This window comes from Lingula anatina, chromosome 8, assembly GCF_051362555.1.
Source record: "Lingula anatina isolate TDL-2025a chromosome 8, LinAna3.0, whole genome shotgun sequence".
Taxonomy (NCBI): domain Eukaryota; kingdom Metazoa; phylum Brachiopoda; class Lingulata; order Lingulida; family Lingulidae; genus Lingula; species Lingula anatina.
In genome coordinates, this window is record NC_141774.1 from 18,553,801 (window position 1) to 18,580,133 (window position 26,333).

At 35.9% G+C, this 26,333-nt stretch overlaps 2 protein-coding genes across 4 annotated transcripts in view; both read left to right on the plus strand.

Moving 5' to 3' along the window:
- Window positions 1-808: 808 nt before the first annotated feature.
- On the plus strand, window positions 809-7,946 carry LOC106165338 (malignant fibrous histiocytoma-amplified sequence 1 homolog). Of its 2 annotated transcripts, none has more exons than XM_013543508.2 (6): window positions 809-1,453; window positions 2,000-3,134; window positions 3,370-3,955; window positions 4,440-5,256; window positions 5,612-5,784; window positions 6,323-7,946. In XM_013543508.2, the coding sequence occupies exons 2-6, from the start codon at window positions 2,145-2,147 to the stop codon at window positions 6,622-6,624; spliced, it is 2,868 nt and encodes a 955-aa protein (XP_013398962.2). In that variant the 5' UTR covers window positions 809-1,453; window positions 2,000-2,144; the 3' UTR covers window positions 6,625-7,946. The 2 variants fall into 2 exon arrangements, with proteins under 2 accessions (XP_013398962.2, XP_013398963.2); XM_013543509.2 differs by having other exon boundaries at window positions 809-1,378.
- Window positions 7,947-8,384: 438 nt separating this feature from the next.
- The window catches only part of LOC106165291 (phosphatidate phosphatase LPIN1), a 28,602-nt gene continuing 10,653 nt past the window's right edge, over window positions 8,385-26,333 (plus strand). The window contains exon 1 of one of the 2 annotated variants that reach the window (XM_086994747.1): window positions 8,385-8,554. The gene's annotated coding sequence lies outside the window, so the exon portion shown is untranslated. Of the gene's footprint in view, window positions 8,555-22,483; window positions 22,623-26,333 lie in introns of those variants that run through there. The other variant, XM_086994748.1, reaches the window with a different exon arrangement.

Sequence of the window (26,333 nt, forward strand, 5' to 3'; positions counted from 1 at the left end):
TCAAACACCCACGAAACCACCACTACATTAACTTATTATTTAAAAGCCATTAAAGAGATAATAACTCTTCGTTTCGGCGAAAAAATGAATTTTCCTGGAGTAAACCACAATTATCCCATACTTACCAATGGTTAATGAATACATCTTTACAATCAGAGTTAGTCCCTGTTTTTTTTCTAAAAAGTTTGGTTTTTTGTTTTAACTTAAGAGATTTAAACAGAGTACAGCTATCAATGGAGGTCACGTGATCTAAAGACAAGCTCAGATATCAGAATAATAGCTATAACTGCCGTTTTTGTGGTAAAACAGAATATATTATATTTCTATGAGTTATTCACAATGTTTTTATTGTGAAATATAGATCTCATACGAAGAGTTATTATCCCTTAAAGTTTTCCAGGCTTTGGATTAAATATGGTTCTTGATTACTGTCATTGCCCGTAACAGCCTGCACGGTCGTTTTTTATTTTAAATCAGAAGGAAAAAAAAGACAGGGCACAATAATTGTAGGGTATAATGATTTTGATAAGTTTCAACTAATTTTGATTAAAATTACTTTAATTAATAAATTGACAATTTCCAATTAAAAAAAGGCAGGCTCATAAAGGCCATAGTAGATAAGTACATGTAATCTTGGCTTTTTACCGACAAAATGTAAACGTACACTGAATGTTTATATATCCCTCATCTTGTTACATGTGCATGTGTTAGATAAATCTCCAACCTAAATATCTCAATGTTGAACAAATTCGGATGATTCCGTACGTTCTCACGCGATTTACGGAAACGGTCGAAAGTAAACGTCCTGTAGTTAAGCATTTGCGTGGCCTACTTTTAGCATCCGCACCCTATTTTAGTGTATATGAATGTCATAGCCAATGGTAGACATTTTTCCTCCTACATCTACTGGCACCGTTTCCAAAGCGGAACTCGGAGACGTTTTATTTACTGAGACAAAGATAAAAAATCATACAGAGGATGTCTACTGGATTGCATCTTGAGACGGTAAACAAGTATGATACGTAAGGCGGACGCCCATTTAAATTCTCCTCACCTTAACCGTTATATGACCCCTCTTATATATCTTGAATCGTATATAAGTCTAAATGACTTGGATTTATGACAGCAAGGGATTGCCGGGATCTAGGCAACAGAGTTTGTGGCACAGTGAAAGTTGAAGTGTTTAACGAGGACAACAGTTCGAATCTCCCATGCCAAAGTGAAACTTCAACCAGTGACAGACGACGAAAATGGCCGTGTAGAGTTTTAACTGTTAAAACAGCTAGGCATATTTGAGAAAAAGACAGTCAAGCACGTTGGACAGAGTATCAATTTTATTCATCTCCCATCAACATTCCAGTGGTTGCATCTTAAAGTTGTAAGTGCTGATATTGCCTACCCCAAGCCAAGGATAGGATATCAGTCATTGCCTTATAAAGTTATATTTTATAGGGTAAGTGTATGATACATGTACAGGTACTGGCAGGTTTTGAAACGAAGGGTGAATAATGGAGGCAGCCAGTGATTATTGTCATTGTAAAGTAACCCATAATCTCCGCGACGTAGTAAAGGTTACACTGGCTGCGCCAGGATGCCAGCACGCACTTCTTTTGTGCAGCTGCTTTATACAATACATATAAAGACTGGAAAATAATGGGAAATTCCCGAAGAATTAGGGCGTCTTTCCGGTAGGCCTAAACATTTTAGAAACGAACTCCTCGCTTTTCTCGGCTCGGCTAGAGAAATCTGGGGTTATCTTCTTAATGAATTATGAAGTAAATTGATCACTTAATTGATTCAGTAGATAATTGATTACGTTTGAAATATGTTTATTTACTCGTTCATTTTTTAATATTATATCCATTTTGCTCAATGCCGAAAGCCATTTTACCCCTTACATTACTTCAAACACTGTACCACTTCTACTACTGCCACTACGTGTGTACTACATGTAGGCCCTACTACTACCACTAATTAATTGTCAATTTCTTTCTTCCAGAATTGATGCAGATCCTTACATGAATGATTTGAAAAATGATCGAATCTATAACATGTATGACACTTTAGTGTAAAACTGCCTCCTTCAAACTACTGTGCAAGACCCAGACTTTCAAGTAGAGAGAAAAAGAGAAACTGTGACTAAAATGGATCCCAAGCAACAAGTGTCTTTCCTTTGGAACCTCCAGGAGCCTTATAAGCCTTCTAAGGCGGACTTAGAGGTAGCAGAGCAATGGACAGAACTTGACTGGTCCTATTTAGACTTGCAGATCCTTCCCATGACGATGCCTTTGTGCACGAGGCTGAAGGTCTTCGACATAAGCGGTAATAATCTGGAGAGCCTACACGCGGTTGCCTTTAAGTTGAAAACTTTGGAAGATTTAGATCTGAGCGCCAATAAAATTACCGAGGTTCACAGCTCTTTAAGCATGCTCACCGGTCTGAAAGAGTTGAATCTCTCCAGTAATTATCTAACAGCGTTTCCCGTGTCAATCTGTGAGCTAGTCAATATGGAAGTGCTATACCTGAGCCATAACAAGATCAAAGAAATCCCGGGTGAAATCAGCAGTTTAGTCAAACTGAAAACATTCTACATCAATTCTAACAGTCTTACACATCTTCCATTTGAACTGGAAGAAATTTCGAGTCTACGCTTTATTAATGCCAAAAACAACCCCCTTATACAGCCACCGACCGCCGTCTGTGATTCCGGAAGTGACGCAATTCTGCGCTATCTTCGCAACGCACGTGAAAAGGCGGTGAGAGCATGTCGTCTGCAGCTCAACATCCTAGGAGAGGTTTGCGCGGGAAAAAGCAGTCTCGTTAAATCACTAACAACCGAGAAACCCCACCTCACAGCAGAAGAGGACCGAACTTGCGTCCTAGACCAACTTTTATGGGAAGAAGAAGATGTGACGTTTAATATTAATGATTTCGGTGGCCACGAGATCTACAGGGTTGTTCATAATTTCTTCCTTGCCAAAGATGGGTTGACGTTATTAGTTTTTAACATCGCGCTGTACGAAACGAGCAATTTCCACGCACTTATTGGACAGTGGATCGAAACGCTCTGCATGCGCGTTCCAGAGGCAATGATTGCCCTTGTTGGCACGCATATTGACGAATGCGGCCGTGAGGTAAAAAAAAAAGGCAATAATATTTTGTTCCTATAGTAAAAGTCACAGAAAGAGAAATGTTTCGGATTAAAACAAAGGTGATATAATGGTGCTTTCTATCTTTTTTATTGTCATTCAAATTTGGCTCTGCAAAAATCGCCAATAATTGCATTATTGCACAGCTAATTTTGGACAGATCGTGAAATTTTCTAACTGTTACGGTTTTGATAAGGTGTTATAATTGTTATAATTACAGGTAGCAGAGAGTAAAAGCCAGGACGTACTGGAACGTGCAGACAAGTTTATTCAGGAAAAGACGGGAGAAAGGAACACGAAGGAGAAGATACCGATTGTGGTTCAAAAAACCTTTCCAGATGCAATTACTGAAAAAGAAACCAAAAGAAGGAGGCAGTTTGGTGTATACTTGGTTGATCAGATATTTTTAGTTAGTTCTAAAAATCTTGAAGGATTCGACCAGTTGAAAGAAAAACTTATCCAGGTTGCTAAAACCAAAGCTCTTATCTTACCGCAGTCCTGGCTTGCCGTCTCGAAGTTCGTTCAGAAAGCCAAATCTGAACGTACTGACTGTAACTGCTTGTCGGTGCAGGAACTCTCTCGCGAATATTCGTCCATAATCCGAAATTCATCAGAAAAGGTAAAGAAAGCTGGCGCTTCTCGTAGAGAAAACCAAGAGAAAGTGGGACGGTCTAAAACTACAAAAGACATTAAACAGAAAAAGCCAAGTTTCTTTTCACACACCCTCCAAAAACTACAGAGAGCGTTTTCGCCGAGGCAAGCAAAAACGGCACAAGCCTCCTCAAAGAGCACTACTGAAAATCAAGGTAAGGCAGAAATAAGAACGCAACCGGGGGGGGGGGGGGGGGGGGGGGGGGGGGGGGGGGGGGGGGGGGGGGGTAAGAAACTGAGGTCCGTATAACAGAAATTCCACCCTTCATGAATTCGTGCAGGTTAAGGTTAACTTGTCGTGTATGGGTCAAAATCTAGGGTTAGGTTTTTCTGTACAAATCAATGAAAACCGAACCGTCTATCACAACTCTCTCATGTGTGATACTGGGTATCTCACACGAGAGGCCAACCCGGAACATTGGTTTTATGTTTAAGGCCAAATATTCAGGGTACATTGTTCTACTTAAATCAAAATGCTTTATACTGTGTAAACAATTTCCACCGACGAATTTGTATATTTACATTTAAACTTTCATTATTTTAAAAATCTGTTATAGCAATTCGCTTTAGACATACTACCCAGTGCACGTAGCCTAGGTAGGAATAAATACACGATGATCAGTTCATCATTTTCTTCAGATGAGCCTTCTGACGAGACAGAGGCAGAAGACATCCAACTGCAGATGATTCTGGACACCCTTCATTTCCTACGTAAGACCGGCGAGGTATTATGGTTTCCAGAAAATTCCTTCCTTCTGAACATTGTGTTCCACAACCAGGACGGCGTGATAGACCTCCTGAAGGCCGTGTTCCGCCACGACATGGAGAATGAACTGCAGTACGACAAGGCGCCTTTCAGAACGGAATACACCCATCCTCGTTTTATCAGCGAGCGCGAAGACCTTCTCAAGCGCGGGATTCTCTCTCGGAAGATGATCGCCTGCCTGTGGGAGAAATTTGGCCTCAAGAACGCCGAGATCGATGCCATGATTGAATTAATGCTGAAGTTTGATTTATGCTATGACGTTTCCGTCCAAGAAACAGAGGAAGAAGTGGACTCCACGCGTGCCTCTCATTTCCATATCCCGTGGTTGCTACGGGAGACCAGACCAGATGACGTCATGCTTCAGTGGCCCGCTTCAATTCCGTCCGACCACGTGCAACTAACGCTGGAATACCACTTCCCAAACAGCTGCCCCATTGGTCTTTACGAAATGGCCGCTGTACGTCTCCACCGGTACCTTGGCCCATTCAAGACGACCCGCATTGACTGGACGGACGGCGTCGTGGCTCAAGTGGAACAGGGCTTCTTAAATATGGAGAGAAGAGAGACTGCCACCGGCGGTTTAATAATGGTCGCGATAAGAGGAAGGAACGTGAGCGACTTGTGGCCTCACACTGTGAAACTCCATGACGAGATGGTAGAGATTTTGGAACAGGAGTGCCCTGGTTCTAGGTGGGAGGCGTTTTCTGTAATCGCACTTTCCGGCGTGGCGTAATTTTTGAGTGCTAGGCCTTCTTATTCCATTTTGGGATCTCGGTGTGTTTTAATTCAACCTTTGCATTGAAACATATCCAAGATACTTTTCGTATTATTCTGAAAGTAAACCTTAGTCATCGTGCGTGATAAATTATGTTTGTCGAAATCCTTTTTTGACATATTTTTGTCCAATCAACTTATTCAGTAAACGAAGATCAAATGAAAAATATTTTTTTACCTCTGACTGTCACTTTTCATCTGCAGTATCTTAATATTATATTTCTAACAAGCATCCGTAATTATGTGCTTTTACATATATTATCTTATTTAGGTGTGATGCCTATTTGGTGTGTCCACACTGTGTAGCGGCTGGGTTTCAAGATCCCACACTATTTCCAGCGGAAGTCCTTACTAGCCCCCCGCCAATGACTCTCTCAGTGGTGCCATGTCTCCGTTCAGCCAATGGCAAAGTTCCTGCATATTTAGTTTATCCTAATGCTCAGGGTATGTCGTCATAAAGGAAGGTTTACATACAAGTTGGATGGCCCTTCTCTTCCATTCTCTGTAGGCTCTCAGCTGATATAAGCAAGCTAATCATAGATTTTTTATTCCGTTAAGTTTTTCGAGTGAATTGGTTAGTAGATGGCACGGTGGTCGATATAGAAGACATATTTCATTTGGTTCCTTAGCTCGCCCTTTGAAAGGCAACGTCAGACTGAGATGGGCTGCTCCAACTTGTATGGAATGGCTCCTTACGCTTCCCATCCAGAATTATACCTTGTTCAGATCAGATTTGAACGAATGCAATTTTAAATTTAGATGTGTCCGCCTTAATTCTCTGCGCTCTCAACATCCACTGCACTGCGCATCAATCCAGCCAAGAAAGTCTTCACTACTTTTCTCATAGATTTTTTATTCCGTTAATAAAACTCCCCTCTCTCTCACTCACTCACTCACACACACACACACACACACACACACACACACACACATTTACCAGTAGTGAGATCTTCACATATTTCATTTCTTTATATATTTCCAGACCAAGGTATCATGACGGCCGATCATCGGCGAGCTCTGAGGGCCCATCGCGTTCGACTCGTGGAAGACATCTCTAGCCCGTCAGCGCTGGATATCTTGAATCGCTTGTACGCAGCCGCCATTATTACGGAGAGGGAAATGGTCACAATGCGATCGGCAGACTTGAAATACGACATGGTGGAGGTGCTTTTGGATATTCTTCCGGGAAAGGGTGACCGCGCATTTGGGGAATTTGTTACTGGTTTGGAGTGCTGTGGCTATGGGGACATTGCCAGGCTATTGAAATACCAGTTTAAGTTTTGAATGGTATCTACTGGAACAGATGTGTAATGGGCTGTAAAACCCTGAGTTAAAGGGGTAACTTGGAACACACTTTTGTTAATATCGGAATATTGCTACTTCCATTTCCTGGTAGTAGACTAATCTTTGAGACTCAGGGTGCAGGCTGCGAACTTCATCATGCAACTCTGCTGTGAGCATATCTCGTTGAGATAGAGTGATGATCGTCGTGAGGTGGGACTTACCTATTAACAAAAATAAAAAAGTGTAAATATATGCGGTAGGGATGTCGTCTTAGAAAGGTATATAGCAGCCGTTAAATTTTTCTGTTGTGCATAAGAATAATTCTGCCGAACTTAAAAGAAAACAGCTAGAAATATATCGGTGGATAAATAGTCACAGCTTTTATTCCCTGTCGAAGCGCATTTGCTAGCCTGCTATTATTTTTGATGCCACTCTCGTCGAAACCCTGCGAAATCTCGCTTGATATACTATACGCTAATTATCAAAACTTTGTCGCTATCTCGGATTATTCCCATATTTGTATGGTGTGAGATGTCGTATTGAAAATTTTGAAATACTGTTAATGGTTTCAAAAATGAAGACCTGTATTTAGTTCTAAATAATTATTCGGTCAAATAGGTTTGTCATTGGATTATGTGCTAAAAAAGGGATCCAAGCAAGACTGTACACTGAGAAAAATGTTTTGGACAACAGCTGAAGCTACGCAATACATGCAAGCAGGTTATTTCCGAAGGGCACGGAGAAGGCTTGGAAGAACGCTTTTTAAATTTCAGATATTTTATCGACAGCTCATATTAATTGTCTTGCGCTTAATTAATAAGCTAATAGGGTTTTTTTTGTTTAACTACTGGACCTTTTCGTAAAACGTAAACACATACAGGGGAAACGTTTGAGACCTCCGAAGGATTGGAAGAAGGCTTGGTCGAGCCTTTCATAAATATCGAAAAAATATCTTTCAACAATTTCTAGGGGGGGGGGGGGGGGGGGGGTGCGTCCACCCCTGCAACCTACAGTCTTGGGTTGTTGTGAGCATTTTTTTACAGTAAAGACATATCTCGCGTTAGCTTATTTGTTAATTTTAAGAGCAAATTCGAGACCAACTTCAATTGAATGAATATAAATGTAATAGTAAGAAAAGTTTCAAAATAGGCCGGCAGAATAAAATAAAATTTATAATCTTGCTCAAACATTGTTTTAAAGATTTCGTCTTTTAGTTTATAATTTTAGTTACTTTTAAATATCCGGTTGATTTTACTTATGATAAATAGTAAAACTTCAACCTTTGGGTTGCGATTCTAGCAAATAAATTATTATTATTATTATTATTATTATTATTATTATTATTATTATTATTAACGCCTTCCAGTCCTAAATGCATTTTTAGTGCTGTACCTTATTGTGGCGCAACTAACACATCTGCATTAATGTGCTCAGAAATATATAAAGAAGATGTGGGCCAACCCTAAGTGATTTAAGGTCCTGCTTCATGAAGACCTTTTTTTTTAAGGGGTAGACTAAGTCCTTAATCCGACATTATTATTTCATTTTAATTTTAATTTTTGAACACGCGCAGCAGTGGTACACGTACTCGACTCTCTCTCTAAAACCCTCTTCTCCGGCACTAGCCGCATTCACGACTTGATAGTATACTAGCATAATGTGCATTTAATAATTAACTTAAAAGATTTTGAACACCTTGCCTCGTAATAATCAATATGACGGATATAAGTCAACGCAAACACGCTGTTTGTCATCTAAAAATAACCAATAGGTTTTGCCCTCCAGAAAGCATTTCATGATTGGTCAGATTGTCGGCTGATATAGAACTAGGTCACTCGTCGGCCATCATAGAAATTAGCATCACAAACAGAAACCTGCGTTGGAAATATTGAGAAGAAGAAATCGTTTAAAGATATCAGCGACTCAATAGGTAAGCGAGAGCTTATTTTTTGTTGTTTATGAATAAAATTAGAGTTAAGTTCATTGTTAAATTGATGAGGTTAGGCGTGGAGAGTCATTTTTTTAAGTCTTCATGAGTGACCTGACGATCTGTCAAGAGTGAGGTCAAATTAACTTGAGAGTTGACTTGCCTACAGTTTATAAGTGAATTGGCCCTTCCGAAGATACATGACAAAATAGTTAGCTTAAACTCACTGTTGAGAGTTGATTACGATATCTAGCTTCGTTGTTATATGAAATGTATTTAGCATCAGTTTAAAACTGTCGAGGTTGAGATCGAATTGTGGAAACTGGACTTGACTCACAAGTATATCAATTTCCACATTATTCAGTCTGCGGTTTATTATGTGGTACTCGAGGCCTTGCCTAAATTTAGCAGCGAAAAAGTACACTTAAGTGTTCGTAAAATGTGTAAGTTTGTTGACTAGTTTTTCTAAATCGGTATTTCTCGGATCTTGTGACATCTTCCGGTTGTGAAATATCACAAGATGCTTATTACTCATCATAATCATATCATGTCCAGGATGCTGTTATAAATATGGCAATTTTCAGTGATCAGGCATGTTAAATAATTGAAATAGTAGGTGTGAATTTTCTTGAAGAAGGCGGGTGTATTCCTTGAATACTGCTTAAAGTATTTGCAGTAAAAAAACTGTCAGCAGCAATATGACACAAACAATCACCAAAAAGTTTATTAGTTTATCAGTCATGGGTAAAACTTTCTTAAATGTGTAGGTGTTTAAAGATAAAAAGGTTTATTGGTCAGCACAGTTGAAATGGAGTCTTGATTTTGTTTGTAGAAATTATTACAAACAAACTAAAAACAAATGATGTAGCTGAAAATTGATTTCCATTTTAAGGCTCTCTAGACTACTGTCTGAGTGCAGTATGTGCTACAATTAAACAAATGAATAAAATTAAGTAAATAAAAAAAAAAAAAAAATATATATATATATATATATATATATACATTGACTAATCGGGTATGCAGAACAAAATTGTATCTTAGATATTTGTATTGACTTCACCTGTATTTCTGTGGACGTCTGTCAGTTGTGATAAATGGCTTTTCCGAGTTGTTGTCTTTAATATCAGGTCACAGGTGATATATTAAATTGTCATGACAGGTGCACAATGTGACACAGTTGCAAATGTGACACAGGTGTGAATGCAACATATTGCAATATTATATTGTAACATTTATTTGGCTTGGGTACAAATTTAACAGAGGCTGTGATCCCACAGTAGAATGTAAACAGCAGTGTAAACTGAAATTGACTCAAGTCATGATTGTTGTTGTTTACTTATTGGCTGCAGGAAAAAAATTATTTTACACCATACAATTTGCTTTGTAGTCCCCGCCCCCTGTATGAGTTCAAAAATTTATTATGGTCTTGTGCATTTACCATAAATTTATCATCACAACTGCAACATACATTTTTTAATTTTTATGTACAGACACAGATGTGTCTGTACATATTGCCATCACCTGCGTCTGTCGTCGCCGATGCCGATGCCGTCGCCGATGCCGTGCACTTTCCTTGTAAACACGATAAGTGGAGGACAGTTTTACTTTTTGGCTTTATATTTACAGAGCTGATGAATATTCATAAAACGCAGGTCAAGTTCGAAAATCAGCATGATCGGGCCATTTTTAGGGAAGTTATGCTGTTTTTATGTACAGACACAGATGTGTCTGTACATATAGCCATCATCTGCGTCTGTCGTCGCCGTCGTCGCCGTCGTCGCCGTCCTTGCCGTCGTGCACTTTTACCGATAACACGATAAGTGGAAAACTGTTTTTTATTTCAGCTTGAAACTTACAGAATTGATGAATATTCATAATACGCAGGTCAAGTTCGAAAATCAGCATGATCGGGTGACTTGTAGGGAAGTTATGCCATTTTTTCACTTTTTTCAGCATATATGCAGCACCGATAACACGATAAGTGGAAAACCATTTTACTTTTTGGCCTGAAACTTACAAAACTGATGAATATTCATAATCCGCAGGTCAAGTTCGAAAATCAGCATGATGGGGCCATTTTTAGGGGAGTTATGCTATTTTTTCACTTTTTTCAACATATATGCAGCACTGATAACACAATATAAGAAAAACAGATAGGCCAATTGTCATTATACTTACAGGAGTGGTCAATCTTACTAAAACGCAGGTTGAGTTCCAAAATCAGCATAATCAGGCCATTATTTTAGAAGTTATGCTGTTTTTTCACATTTCCTCAGATTCAATTGTTAGGCATGTTAACAGTGTCATTATTAAACTAATAAGATACGTAAAAGTGTTTGTTTGACATTTCCTGCATCTTTATGACATTGTTAGTTGATTATGTAAAAATGATGGTAAACTTGATATCGTGTATTGTGTAATAAAGTGTCAAAAATGGAAATAACTCATATCATTGCAGTTTGTCAGATTCAATCATCTACTATCTTCAGAATCTTAGAATGGAGGAAATTGGACATTTAACACTGTTCTATTGATATTTTTCCCATCTCATCAATTTTCTTAGTTGGTCATATACAAATGGTAGTAAACTGTTTATTTTGTTTTATGTTAAAAAAGTGTTTTAAAAATGGAAGAAAACCCATTGCAGAACAGTGCTGTCATGTTTCAGCATATATGCAGCACCGATAACACGATAAGTGGAAAACCATTTTACCTTTTGCCTTGAAACTTACAGAACTGCTGAATATTCATAATAGGCAGGTCAAGTTCGAAAATCAGCATGATGGGGTCATTTTTAGGGAAGTTATGCTGTTTTTCACTTTTTTCAGCATATATGCAACACTGATAACATAAGTTAAAATTCATTTTACCTTTTGGCTTGAAACTTGCAGAACTAATGAATATTCATATTACGCAGGTCAAGTTCGAAAAGCAGCATGATCAGGTCATTTTCAGGGTAGTTATGCTGTTTTTTTCACTTTTTTCAGCATATATGCAGCACCGATAACATGATAAGTGGAAAACCATTTTACCTTTTAGTTTCAAACTTACAGAACTGATGAATATTCATAATACGCAGGTCAAGTTTGAAAATCAGCATGATCGGGTCATTTTTAGGGAAGTTATGCTGTTTTTCACTTTTTTCAGCATATATGCAACACTGATAACATGATAAGTGGAAAACCATTTTACCTTTTGGCTTGAAACTTGCAGAACAAATGTATATTTATAATACGCAGGTCAAGTTTGAAAATCAGCATGTTCGGGTCATTTTTAGGGAAGTAATGCTGTTTTTTCACTTTTTTCAGCATGTATGCAACACCTATAACACATTTGTGCTATATGATGGTACTGTAGGAATGGGTGATCACTAATTAAATTAAGGTCTATAAAGTCACTTGCCTACTCATTAATTTTCAATTGGCCATTAAATGAGATTACATAAAACACTCCTTGAGATTTCCCTGTAAAGTCCCATAGGTTTAGCTCTCTTAACTGTGTCACAAAATTAGGATTTGGTGATAATTGTGCAGATAAATGGTGTTTTACATTGCAAATAAATTTACAACAACAAAAAAAATGTGTTATGCCAACATGCTATAGATGAATAACAGTGCTTTATTTTTCTCAAACTTGGTGGGGTTATTAATATCAAGTTAATACAGCTAGATTGAAAGTTTGAATAGCAGCTTTATTGGAAATTTTTATGTTTTATTTAAAATCTTTTTAAAATTATTTTTCAAACACTAGCATCCTCTAGATGTGATTTTTAACTCCCATCCACTAGAAGTGCTGTGCATTTTCTGTATTTTTGTATATAATTGTTATTTCTTCAGATTTAATTCTTGGGCATGTTAACAGTCTCATTATGTAACTAATAAGATATGTAAAAGTGTTGTTTTGACATTTTCTGCTTCTTAACAATATTGTTAGTTGATTATATAAAAATGACGGTAAACCTGTTATTGTGCATTGTGTAATAAAGTTTCATAAATGGAAAGGAACTCATCATTGCAGTTTGTCAGATTTAATCATTCACTATGTTCAGCATCTGCAAATGGAGCAAATTGGACATTGAAAATTGTTCTATTGATATTTTTCTTATGTCAACAATTTTCCTAGTTGAACATTTAAAAATGACAGTTTATTGATTATTTTGTTTTAAAAAAGGTGTTGAAAATGGAAAGAAAATCATTTCAGTACAGTTATCTCTTGTTTACATTTTGGCATTTTGAAAGTGTGACTCTGAACTTCCATGGCCTTGAAGACCTTCCCAAATCACATTTTCTGAATATTCATGATACTTTTATTTTTTTATAAAAAAATTGATGGTCAATATGCTGTTAAGTATTATGTTTTATTGCATGAAAGTTGAAGAAAACCCTATTTTGGACACTGCTGCCAGGATAGCGATTAAGGGAAAACCATGTTACTTATGATAATCAACCTTACTGAAAAGACTGAAGTGCAGCTTGTGTTGGAAAACCATTGTAATTGTTTTCTGTTTTGAAAGCAATGCAGTAGAGTGCTATTTGGTGCAATAAATGTATATGGATAGTAGGCAATTATTTCAGGGTTATAAAGTAATTTGCTTAATTAATTTTCAAGTTATTTCAGGGTTATAAAATAATTTGCTTAATTAATTTTCAAGTGGCCATTAAATGAGATTACATAAACACACATTGAGATTTCATTGTAAAGTCCCATAGGTTTATCTCTCTTAACTGTGTCACATAATTAGGAAATGATGATTTTTATGCAGGTAAATGTTATTTAATATTGAAAATAAGTTTACAAAAAAAATTTTGTGTAACGCTTACATTAATGCTAAAGATGAATAACAGTGCCTTATTATTCTCAAACTCAATAGGGTTATTCATATCATGTTAGTAATTGTACAGCTAGATTAAAAGTTTGAATAGCAGCTTTATTGGTATTATTTGTTATGTTTTATTTTACATTTTCTTTTAATTTTTTTTTTCAAACACTAGCATCTTCAAGATAACACTTTCAACTGTCATCCACCAGAAGCGCTGTGTATTTTGTTTTTCCACATTAGCAGTTGTGCTGGTTTTTATGTCTTTAAACATTGTGTAATATTATTTTATGCACTGTCATCATTTTTCACATACTAGTATAGGGATTTTCATTATGTGAATTTGAACTCTCACATATGGTCCTGAAACTGTAATCTTATTGACCATGTTATTCTGTTGTATATATTTTTGAATTTTTTATCTTTTACCTACTGGCATTTTCAGTGTGGGACTTATAACTCCAAAGGGTATGTAACAGTTCACTTTTATTGATACTACCTGTTGTGCAATATTTGCAACTTGACTTTTTACAGTTAAAGGGATAATAACTGTTCTTTTTTGGCAAATAATTCTTTTCTAAAAAGTTTTTTTTGTTAAAATCTCTTAAGAAATTATTACAAAGTATAGCCACCTATGGAGGTCACATGGTCTGATGACAAGTTCAGATATCAGAATAATAGCTATGACTGCCCTTTTTGTGGTAAAACAAAATATATTATATTTCTGTGACTTGTTTACACTGTTTAAACTGAAGTTGGATGATTCATATCATGGTTATGCAGCTAGACTGAATGGCAGCTTTAGTGGAATATTTTTTGTAATTTTTTCTTTAATTTTTAATTTTTCAAACTGGCATTTTCAAGATGTGACTTATCACTCCCATCGACCAGGAGCCCTGTACTGTAACTTTGTAACACTTTCTGTATTTTTTTAACTTACAAGTATGATTATATATATATATATATATATATATATATATATATATATATATATATATATATATTTTTTTTTTTTTTAAATTGAGTTTAAGCAATGAGTTTAAGAAATTTTCACTTTATCTCATTCTGGCATTTCCAAAGTTTAACTCTTATCAGCCTCAAGCCTTAGGGACTATTTCCAGACCCTATCACGCTAACTGTGGATCGATGTATCTCCAAGGGAATTCTCGCTAAATTGCAATCAATGTAAGTGGCTTAGCTGTCTGTCACGCCTACTGAAACTGGCATGCCAGAATCCTAAGCCGCTTAAACTGAAAGCAATTTAGTGAGAAACCCCTTGGAGTTGGATTGATCCTGTTAGATTGATCTAGGTATGGGAACTCAGTCTAATGCTTGTTACACATTTTACCCCCATCCTAATTCAATGTTATGCACAATTAGAATTTGATGTTGGCTATGCAGTTACAGTAAGCATAATACATTAATGCATCAAAATTGACAGTATCCTATTTCCTGCGCTTTTTTTTTCTGTTTTTTGTCTGTACATTTGACAGCTTTGCTGCCTTGTTTCACTTTTTTCAGCATATATGCAACACCGTAAACACGATAAGTGGAATACTGTTTTACCTTTTGGCTTGAAACTTACAGAACTGATGAATATTCATAATACGCTGGTTAAGTTCGAAAATCAGCATGATCGGGCCATTTTTAGGGAAGTTATGCTTTTTTTTCACTTTTTTCAGCATATATGCAACACCGTAAACACGATAAGTGGAATACTGTTTTACCTTTTGGCTTGAAACTTACAGAACTGATAAATATTCATAATACGCCGGTCAAGTTCGAAAATCAGCATGATCAGGCCATTTTTAGGGAAGTTATGCTTTTTTTTCACTTTTTTCAGCATATATGCAACACCGTAAACACGATAAGTGGAATACTGATTTACCTTTTGGCTTGAAACTTACAGAACTGATGAATATTCATAATACGCCGGTCAAGTTCGAAAATCAGCATGATCAGGTTATTTTTAGGGAAGTTATGCTTTTTTTTTCACTTTTTTCAGCATATATGCAACACCGTACACAAGAGGTTTAATACTGAAAAATGATGGTAAATTTGTTATTGTGTATTGTGTAATGAAGTGTCAGAAATGGAAATAAACACATATAATTGCAGTTTGTCAGATTCAATCATCCACTATGTTTAGAATCTCAGAATGGAGGAAATTGGACATTTTACACTGTTCTATTGATATTTTTCCCATCTCATCAATTTTCTTAGTTGGTCATATAAAAATGGCAGTAAACTGCTAATTTTGTTTTATGTTAAAAAAGTGTTAAAAATGGAAATAAACCCATTTCAGAAAAGTGCTGTCTTGTTTACATTTTGGCATTTTCAAGATGTGACTTTGAAGTTCCATGAGCCTGCAGACCTTTGCTAGTCACGTTTTCTGAATGTTCATGTTACTAATATTCTATTGTTAAAAATTGATGGTCGTTATGCTGTTAAACATTATGTAATATTGCATCAAAATTTGAAGAAACCCCTATTTTGGGCACTGCTCCCATGATGACCATTTAAGAAAAACCATGTCACTTACTGTTTTCAAACTTACAGGAAAGAAACATGGGACTAAAATACAGCTTCAGTAGGCAATGCAGTCTGTTTGGTAATTTTTTCTGGCAGTTAAACAGTTTTTTGTGAAAATTTAATTTTTCACATATTGGGATTTTCAGGGTGTGACTTTGAAGTACCATGAGCCTGCAGACCTTAGCTAGTCACGTTTTCTGAATGTTCATGTGACTAATATTCTATTATTAAAAATTGATGGTCATTATGCTGTTAAACATTATGTAATATTGCATCAAAATTTGACGAAACCCCCATTTTGGGCACTGCTCCCATGATGACCATTTAAGGAAAATCATGTCACTTACTGTTCTCAAACTTACAGGAAAGAAAAATGGGACTAAAATACAGCTTCAGTAGGCAATGCAGTCTGTTTGATAAATTTTTCTGGCAATTAAACAGTTTTTTGTGAAAATTAAATTTTTCACATATTGGCATTTCCAAGGTGTGACTTCGAACCTCCACGGGCTTGAAGACCCATGCTAGTCACATTTTGTGAAAATCCATGACTCTTATATTTTATTATTAAAAATTGATGGTCATTATGCTGTTAAGCATTATGTAATGTTGCATCAAAATAGAAGAAAACACAATTTTTGGTGCTGCTGCCTTGATGATCATTATGGGAAAACCGTGTTACTTATGACTGTCAAACTTTCAAAAAAGAAACACAGGACTAAAATGCAGCCCGGGTTAGAAAAGCAGTCTAATTGGCTTCTTTTTCTGGAAGTTATACATTTTAGTGTAGTATTCATTATCTTTTTGGCATATTCATTGTGGGACTCGGAGCTCCCATGGACATGAAGCCAAATGGTTATCATATTTTCTACATGTCCATCCTATTTATAGTCAATAAACAAAAATTGGTGATAATTATTCTCTAATTTATTATGTAATGTTACATCAAAATTGACAACAATCTTTTTGCATTGCTACTGCAAACATTATGAAAAAAAAAACTGTGCTACTTATTATAATTTTAAACTTACAAGTACGATTTTTAGGATTGGCCTTCAGCTCATGAGAAAACCAGATCTATTGGATTATCATGTTTATTGTATTTATGCATTTTTTGTGAAATTTTCATTTTTCTCATTCTGGCACTTTCTAAGTATAAACTTGAACTCTGATGGGCCTGGAGCCTTATACTTTTACTTTCGTCTGTGTTACTTGTTGTGCATAAGTTGATGTTGACTGTGCAGTTAAACATAATGTATTATTGCATCAGGATTGGTAGTCTCCTATTTTGGGCATTATGGTTTTGTGCTTTTCTTGTGACTTATGGGCCTGAAGACCTTTGAGTGGGTCAGTCTGTAAATTACCCTTGGGTATCAGTAGATTAATTTCAGAGTTATAAAGTCATTTGCTTTAATAGGCCATTAAATGAGATTACGTAAAGCACACTTATTGATATTTCCCTGTAAACTCCCAAAGGTAAAGCTCTCTGCTAGATTAATAATAAGGAAGCAGTGATAATTATGCAGGTAAATTTTGTTAAATATTGCAAATAAGTTATATATCAATATATATATATATATATATATATATATATATATATATATATATATATATATATATAAAACTGGAAGATTAAAAGATTAAAAGTTTGAATAGCATCTTCATTGGAATTATATTTACCTCAAGCTCTGCCAAGGGGGTTATATTTTCACCCCTGTTTGTCTGTCATCCACATAACACAAAAAGTTATGGACCGATTTTGCAGAAATTTCCAGGAACTGTCGGAAGTGGGCCAGAGAGGACAATGATTAAATTTTGGTGGTGGTCCGGATCAATAATCAATCAATTATCAATAATAATCAACAATTGCTGCCTTGGCAGAGGTCTGCACTCTTAAAGTGCTTTTCTAGTTTTGTTGTTTTCCTTTATAATTTTTTCTCAAACACTTGCATTTGTGACTTTTAACTCTCATCTGCCTGGGGCTCTGCACATTTTCTGTATTTCTATGTCTTTAAACATTATGTAATATTATTTTATGCACTGTCATCATTTTTCAAATATTGAGACTTTCATAATGTGAATTTGAACTCTCATGGTCCTGAAACTGTAATCTTATTGAAGGGGTGGATTAAGACCATCTTCTGGGTCTTCCGGAAGACAGTCAGGTTATTAAGTTTATATTGACTGGTATCTATTTTTTTCTGTTGGAAGACCATCAAAATGGAGGATGGATCAACATAGATACTTTGTAATACTGTCAGAAAATATCTCTGGGTCTGCTCCTGTTATTGACCATGTTACCTGTTGTGCAAGATTAAAATTCAGTGTTGACTGACAGTGCTATTATAAGCATTATTTATTATTGCATCAAAATTGACAAAATGACCTTTTTTGCATCTTTATTTTCTGTTTTTTGTCTGTACATTTGACAGCTTTGCTGCCTTGTTTTTTGTTGGGTCCAGTTTCACATTGAAGTTGCCACCATTTATTATGATCATCATTACATCCATGACACCTTGAATGTTCGGTGGGAATATATCCTAAGTCACCCTGAAAAATGCTATATGTGCAACTTTCTACCGAGATGTTAAACTGATAATTTCATGATGCTTTCACATTTCTATAATATGTGTGTCTGTCTTTGATATATACTTTCATTCATAAATTGGCACAAAACTCATGTTTAAAAACAGCTCTCAGCCCCATCCTCCAGCCGTATTTAGTTATAAAAACACGCCAACGTCTGTTCTGACTGTGGTGCACTCTTGATAACATATGTAGGCAGATCAAAACATACAATTTGTAATACCTGATGCATCTAATTGACGTAGTATCTGGCCAAAAATGAGGGCTTAAGTTAAGGCTTGACCTGGTCATTTTGGGACATCAAACGGAATTCCTTTAACTCAAACAGTATGTGTAACCTAACCTGAACCGTGATACTTGTAACTTGAATTGCTGTAAACTACAGTCAGTTTTTCTAAACTCTAATTGGAAATGATCTACAGAGTTTTAAAAATGATTATGAAGTGACTTGTCTGTAGTACATTGTCATATATAACCATTGATACCATTCATAACCATATCATTGAAGGATAAAAAATATTAAAACTATATTTCATCTAAATGGATATATATATATATATATATATATATATATATATATATATATATATATATATATATATATATATTTTGAAAGCATGAGACACAAGTGGCTTGAGATAGAAACTGATAAAAAACATGGATCATTTGATAGAGAGGCAGTTGTTTGTGTTATTATTGTCATTTCATTCGGCTGATGTCTGTGCTTGTAAACAGATCATTTCATTAGATAAATCCATTGTACCAAAACTGTTGCAAAACTCAACACAAAAGAGTTGACCTATTTGGAAGATTACCAGGTCTTCTATTTAATTGTGTCTGATCGAATTTGACTATCTCTGTGTTTGATTTTGAATGGCATATCATAACAACTAAAAGTCTCATTTATAATAAAAAAGAGCTTAAGTTAACAAATTTTACAAAAACCACCTTACTTGTCATTTGAATAATTTACATATTGAACTTTTTTTACCATCCAGAAAAATGACATGGATTTTGGTTTATTTTTACTGCAAGTTTTAAACAGAAAGTTTAACCAATAATAGGATGTTTTTATAATAAATTTGATGACGCTGATATCTACGTTGTTTTGAGTTTGTGTTACTGACCCAAATATATTAGAGGTGTGTCCACTATGACCAATCATGTTGTTTGTTATGGTTGTTTTGATGCTTGGGTTAATGCCCTCTCTAAGTAAACAAAACCAAAAGACCACTTTTTCATACCTGTGCTGGGATTTATTTGCAGTTGATGGCTGAAAAAAAATTTTTTTTCAGTAATATGAAGGGCATTCTTTTTTGCTGGGTTTGATATTAATGACTGGTTTAAAAACCAACGTACAAGTGCAGGTAAACATTGCAGTTACTTTATTGTAGTTACCTGTAGTTTTTCTCCCACATTCACCAATGTATTTTTGGTAGGAATTTTAAGGAAGGGCAAGCAGTGAAATGTAAACATTGGCATTTGCCACTGTTTTGCTTTTAACATACCTGTGTGTTTGTTAAGTAGACCGGGAGTAAGGGCAGGTTGTTGGGTTTAATTTGAAGCCCTATGTCATTTGCAGTTTTGGAATTCAAGATATATTGATTTTCATTCAATGAAAAGTTGGACAATTTCTCATGCTATTAAAGATGAAAGAGGACACTATGGTTTAGTGCCTTTTTCCATCTTTCTCCCTCCAGTTCATGATCGAGTAATCTTCTGATGGAAAAAAGCAGCATTTTTATTGGGAGAGGTGGGGGGGGGGGGGGGGGGTGCAATTGACTTCTCCAGGGTGGTGTCAATTTTGAAAGACAAATTCTTAAATTCACAACATAGTAAACAGTATCAGAACAAAGTTAAAGGAAAATATATCAGGTGAATCACATTAATCAAGTCAAGGTCACTTACCGTGTGCAAAACTGATTTTACATAAGAGGTCAAAATGCCGGGAGGTGTGTCTGTGGGCTGGTGTGGACGGACTGACCAATCAGTGGCCTCTGTTATTGCAACACCCCTCACACACCTTCTGAAGTAATGGTCACTATTGTTATACTGACCAACGTTGTCCAGGTTCTGGGGGACATTGGTCAATATTTAAGTTAAGTCGACCATTGTCTGTAATTTTTTTTACTAAAATTTGGGGGCTAGGTGGATTGTAAAAGTGCAGAATATTTTCATTCTTTTAAATTCTATCTTAAATTTCAACTCTTTACAATTTTTATTTATAAATTTGTATATATTTATTGAAGAATTATAACTGATTAAAATTACTGATTTAAAAAAGGTGAAAAATTTTCACTGTCATCTTTTTTAATGAATCATTCCATTTAAATTAATAGTATACATACTGTATTTGATCAGGGTGTGAGGAATGAAGATGCAAGGGGGGTATAAGTTGATTAATAAATACATGCACTATGTCAGAACAGCTCGTTGGGTATATTTAAATATAAATGGAATGTAAAGCTTGCCTCCAGAGAAAAAATTTCCACTATTATCTTGCTTTTATTGGTCTGGCCGAGAATGTTATCTAACAGTTTTATACAAATGCCTCAAAATCAATACTCAACTTCTGTTAGATTGTAGATGAGCAAATCTTTAGAGACCTGTTGAATTTTGCTTGTATTATATTATTGAACACTTTCTACATATGCCACAAAAGAAAAAAAATGACCTCTATATCCACATGAAGGCTGAAATTAGGGCATTTACCTGCTAGTTACGTCACCAAGATGTTACGTAATGCACTCAATGTATCAGTAACAATGCTGGCGGTTTATACAATAAATGTATGTTTTCTTTTGGCTTATCAGTATTTAGAGTGTTACGTATGAATGGCCACTTGCATAACAAGGAATTTGGCGCCACTAAAGCACGTGCAAGTCCATGTGGGGCGTTATGAAACTGACCTGCATGCATGTTGATGGTGGACAGGACACCATTAAAAATCAATTCAACTTGTCTGGTTGAAATATTGGAAGATTTATTACCTCTGTTAAAGAAGATGCTTTTGTTTAACTTTAGGGTTTTTTTTTTCTTTTTTTTTTTTAGGTGGCCATTATATCTCATAAAGTTCCTCACAGATTTTGATCAAAATTGCAGGATAAGGAGTAATTAAGGAGAGATAGAAGTCATAACAATTTCAAGCCAATCCAAACACCTACCTTTTCAAAACTATTTCTTACCACCTCTTCTTTGGTGGAGTTCTCCTATTTAAAAAGCATATTTCATTTGCTAAGAGTAGGTTTGTGACTATTTACCTCCAACTTAACTCAATTCAGAGCACTCTTAAATATTATCTATTTTGCAGATAGGTGAGAAAATAATAGCATGTTATAAATTTATAACAGATAGAACCAAACATGGATGACTACAAGTGGTCAGAATTAGCAGTGGAGATGACTGTGCTCATTTTAGATATTTATAAACACTGAAAGCAGGTTATTTTGACCAAGTGCAGGAGCACTGAATTATATCAGCCACATTGAAGGTCATTTTATATTGTCCGTTTTCTGATAACCTAATTATGGACAGGCCAAGTGACTCCCTGACATGGTTTAGATCTTGGTGAGATACTGACACATCTGTTGTGTAGTGAGATGCGCAAAATTTCCCAGGGTTTTTCTGTTTACCTGTCTGTTACTGTTAATATCAGGGTTTGTTGTTGTTGATTTATTATCCTGTGATGTCATTGGCTTTGCTGGGTTAAGTATGTATCAAGATTTGTTAGAATAATGCAGAGCTGAAACTTCAAAGTGCAGAACATCTGCAGTATTTGAGAATTTAAATAGCCAAAAAAAGTCAATAAAACTTAGATAAGTGGTTTTGCGGTTCTGGGTTAATCTCTTTAGAAGACCAGACGTGATTGTGGTGTTACAGATTCCATCCAATTAGGTCGCAGCAGTAAGCCACACCCCTTGTGTCTCAACCAATCACAGTGTAGCTCTGTGCCCTGCCTTTCTGGCCTGACATGTCATGTGACTGACCTGAATGGCTAATCAATTTACAATTTGACAGAATCGGGGTACCCTCAGCGGTTCACTTTAGTCATCTGGGACGACTAGGTGGTTAAAGAACTGGTATTTTTTTTAACATTTCAAAGACAGAATGGAGATACATGTGCTTGTGTGAGACTTTAAGGTAAGATATGAAGATTGTAGTGTTGTGTAATTAAAAAGTGTTTTCTTTTCAGCTAGTGAGATAGATGATAAAGGTATACTGAATGTTTATTGTGAAGGAAAGGCTTACTAGTACATTTTTAAAGAGCCAGTAATATGGGTCAGGGCACCTGCTCTTGTGTGCAGAGATGGAGGGCAATGGGAATTTATTAGACTGTGAAAAAAATATATACCATACTGCTAGTGAAAGTATATAGCACTACTATTGAATTTCGTGGCTGGATGTATGTGGGGATTCCCAAACATCATATGGAATTTTGAGTTGTGGAATTCTCTGAGACCATTTCAGACTCTTTCGTACTAACTGTGGATCGATCTATCTCCAAGAGGTCTTGCTTAATTGCACTCAACTTAAGTGACTTAGATGTCTGTCATGCCTAATGAAGCTGCTAGGCGGTAATTAGTTATCGTTTAGCAGATTAAGTACTAGTAGGCGTGCAAGACATCAAAACCACTTAAGCTGAAAGCAATTTATTGAGAAACCCCTTGGGGATGGATTGATCCTGTTAGATCGATCTAGGTATGGGAACCCAGTCTGTGTCTCACTCATTGAAATTACTAGAGTTAGAAAGTCATTGGAAATTCAAACTCTGTCCACCTTGTTGATCTCAGGATGATATGGGAGCATTCTTCCAGTTAAACTGACATTCTGTACGTTAGCATAAAAAATAATAAAAAAAATGTAATAAAAATCTTTTGTCATATTGCCATATGCACTTCCATTATGTGGAGTCTGTCTAGCTGTTTTTAGGGCACGGTCTCTTAGAACTTGAGATGTGCAGACAGTAGGAGATTATAGACAGACAGCCAGCTTGAATTAGCTTGCATTAATGTATATTTCATAACATGAGGCCAAATCATTATAAATATGATTATTCCCAGACCCGCCTCTCTCTCTCTCTCTCTCTCTCTCTCTCTCTCTCAATCTCGTTTTGCTTATATTGATTCTCAATGAGCAGAAATCAGAATTATACATTATTCTACAGATCAGATATCAGAAATAACATTTTCCTCCACCCATTTTGCCTCAGCATGCGTTCCTAATGCTAATATTATCAGAAGCTTGAAGCCAAAAGAGAGTGGTTGTTTGGATATTGTTTCGTAATACAAGCTGTTTTTCTAATGGGTTCCTGCACAGCGCACTTGTTGACTGAAAAAGCAATTATGATTGTCATGAGTAGATATCCTATACTTAAGTACAAGTATGGTTCCATTCAGATGTGTTGAGAAACAAAGATGGGGAAATTTTTCAGACTTGTGTCAATCCCTGCAGACTTCACAGTTTAAGTTGAATGCACTATCCCATGCAAATGGCATTGTCTTGATATGAGTGAGGTTAGAAAAAAGTTCAGCTTGAATACATTACCCCATGCAGAGAAACTATGGCCTCAACATGAGCAAATACTAGTAGTAGCTGGGGTAGCGCTAGCAATTTTTTTTCGCTTAGCCAAATCACCACATTTTTGTCAATTTGTTACCAAAATGGTTATAATTTGGCTAAAACATTTCAAATCAAGCCCTTTTTCTATAGCCAATTTAAGTCAATTTTAGCATTTGGCTAAATTGGCGAGTGTTAGCGCTACCCCAGAGTAGTAGTAGTAGCCAGCAGCTTGCACTTGCTTTCTTATGGTTGCCTATAGTAACCATCTTTTGATTATTTGCACGGGGTCTTTTTTTTTGTGGTGTATTGCAATCAATTTTTTGGGCAATCTCATGTTATTCGATAATATAGAGCACATTTCAGAATGTGCATTTGCTCACGTGAGATGAAACGTGAGGAAGTGCTTGAAATACTGCAGGACTTGCTTGTATACTGTGTCCTGTTCAAGGTCAATTCTTTTGGAATTTTCCACATTCATTCAACACAATGTAGACTGTGTCTGTGTGCTGTAGACATACAATAAAAAAAGGAAACTGAAAGATTTTGACCTGTCTGTAAGGTTTGTTCTGTATGGAAAAGATAAAATTTGTGGTAAAGAAAATACCCAGTGTATTGCAAAAAGTGCTTGTTTTGTTTGCTTTGTATGTAAAAATCAGGCAAAGGGCAAACACCTTCAATGGTGAAAAGATTTTTGGTACCGTACAAAAAAATCAAAGTAAGCTTTGTAGGCATTTGTGTAACTGCAGTGTTAAATAAACATTAAGAGCAAAGGAAAATCCCCTCGTTTTAGGACGTATAAGTTAAAGTGGTCACCTTGAAGCAGGAGCAACTTTTTTCATTTTCTTCTCTATAAATTTGCTTAAAGGACTTATGCTTTAGAGTAATTTTCCCTTTTTGAATATTTTGACTCAAAAGTAGTCCTCCTCTTCCTCCTCTCTCACTCCTCTCCCAGTGATTGTGCATGACAAATGCTCCTTTGCTTTTCCATGCTTTAAAAATTTGAGATGTAACAACAGCTGAGGTTAGTTTATTCCAAGTTAAAAAATTCTCAATTTGAAATTCATGTTTTTCTGGTCTCTCCATATACTTGCTGGCTTCACCAACATTTCACCACCACATTGGTGTGTTTTTGTCCATAGTTAATCTAGGCGCAATTACTCAATAGGAAACGTGTCATTTTCTCCCAAATTGCATCCACTGACAATGAAATTGTCAATCAGTGACCTTGTGACCTAGATAATTGGTGAGCTATTAACCCCTGGATGACCTAGTTTCCAGATTGATGCTGCAAGGCATATACAGATCTGATTGTAGTCATGTGGAAGATGCATTTTAGCATTGCCTATATTTTTTAGGCAACAAAAAAATTTATCTCTTTACTGAAAGCATTATTTTCCAACACGCCAGGTTGATTGTTGTTTAAATTGTTGAAAAGGATTATGTACATTAAAAATTTCTTGAAAAAGAAGAGCCATTTTCCCAATTCAGGAATCATAGCTTAGCCCATACTTGAACTGAAATTCAATGTTTTACAACATTTCCAATTAATATGTTTAGCTCTTAATGACTGGCCAGTCTCTTAGACTGCCATTGTTTTTTTGTACATTACAAAAAATAAAAAAATGGACATCAAATACTTTTTCTGAATGAAGAAAAATAAGTAACTTTGCAGGATATGAACTAGACATAGAGAAAAAGTGACGTAGGAACATTTTCAGATGGGGATTAGTGTTAATATATATATAGTGTTAATCTTAAACCGGGTCTCTCACCTTAACTCAGGTTCTGATCTATTAACATCTGTTTCCTTGTCTGACACCTGTTTGGGACTCCCAAGCTGTGCAGGGAAAAGTTCACGAAAAAAAGCGCATACCGTCTTTTAGCAAGCTGTTCTTCTGCTGGTATGAGTAATTGGTGATATGATAACTGATTTGCATGGAACTGAGTTCTAAGTAATTTTGAAAGGGGTGTAGTCCAATTATTTGCAGAGATAGTAGGATACAGTGGGGATTATATAGTGAATGTAAATCATCTGTTTATGTTCTACTTTATTGTGATGTGAATGCATTGGATAAATAAAATATAAAAATGCAATATATATTAACAAAAAGATGATTTATATTACAAATCAATTTAGAAGCAATTACTAGTCAAGCGAACCATGCCCTGTCAGCTGTACAGAGATAAGGGCATCAGGTAAGGCATATATATTTACCTCACTTGTGTCCTCTGCTGACAGCTTGCCCTTAGCAGCAATAACATATGGTAAGGTTAAGAATAATATGTAGATGT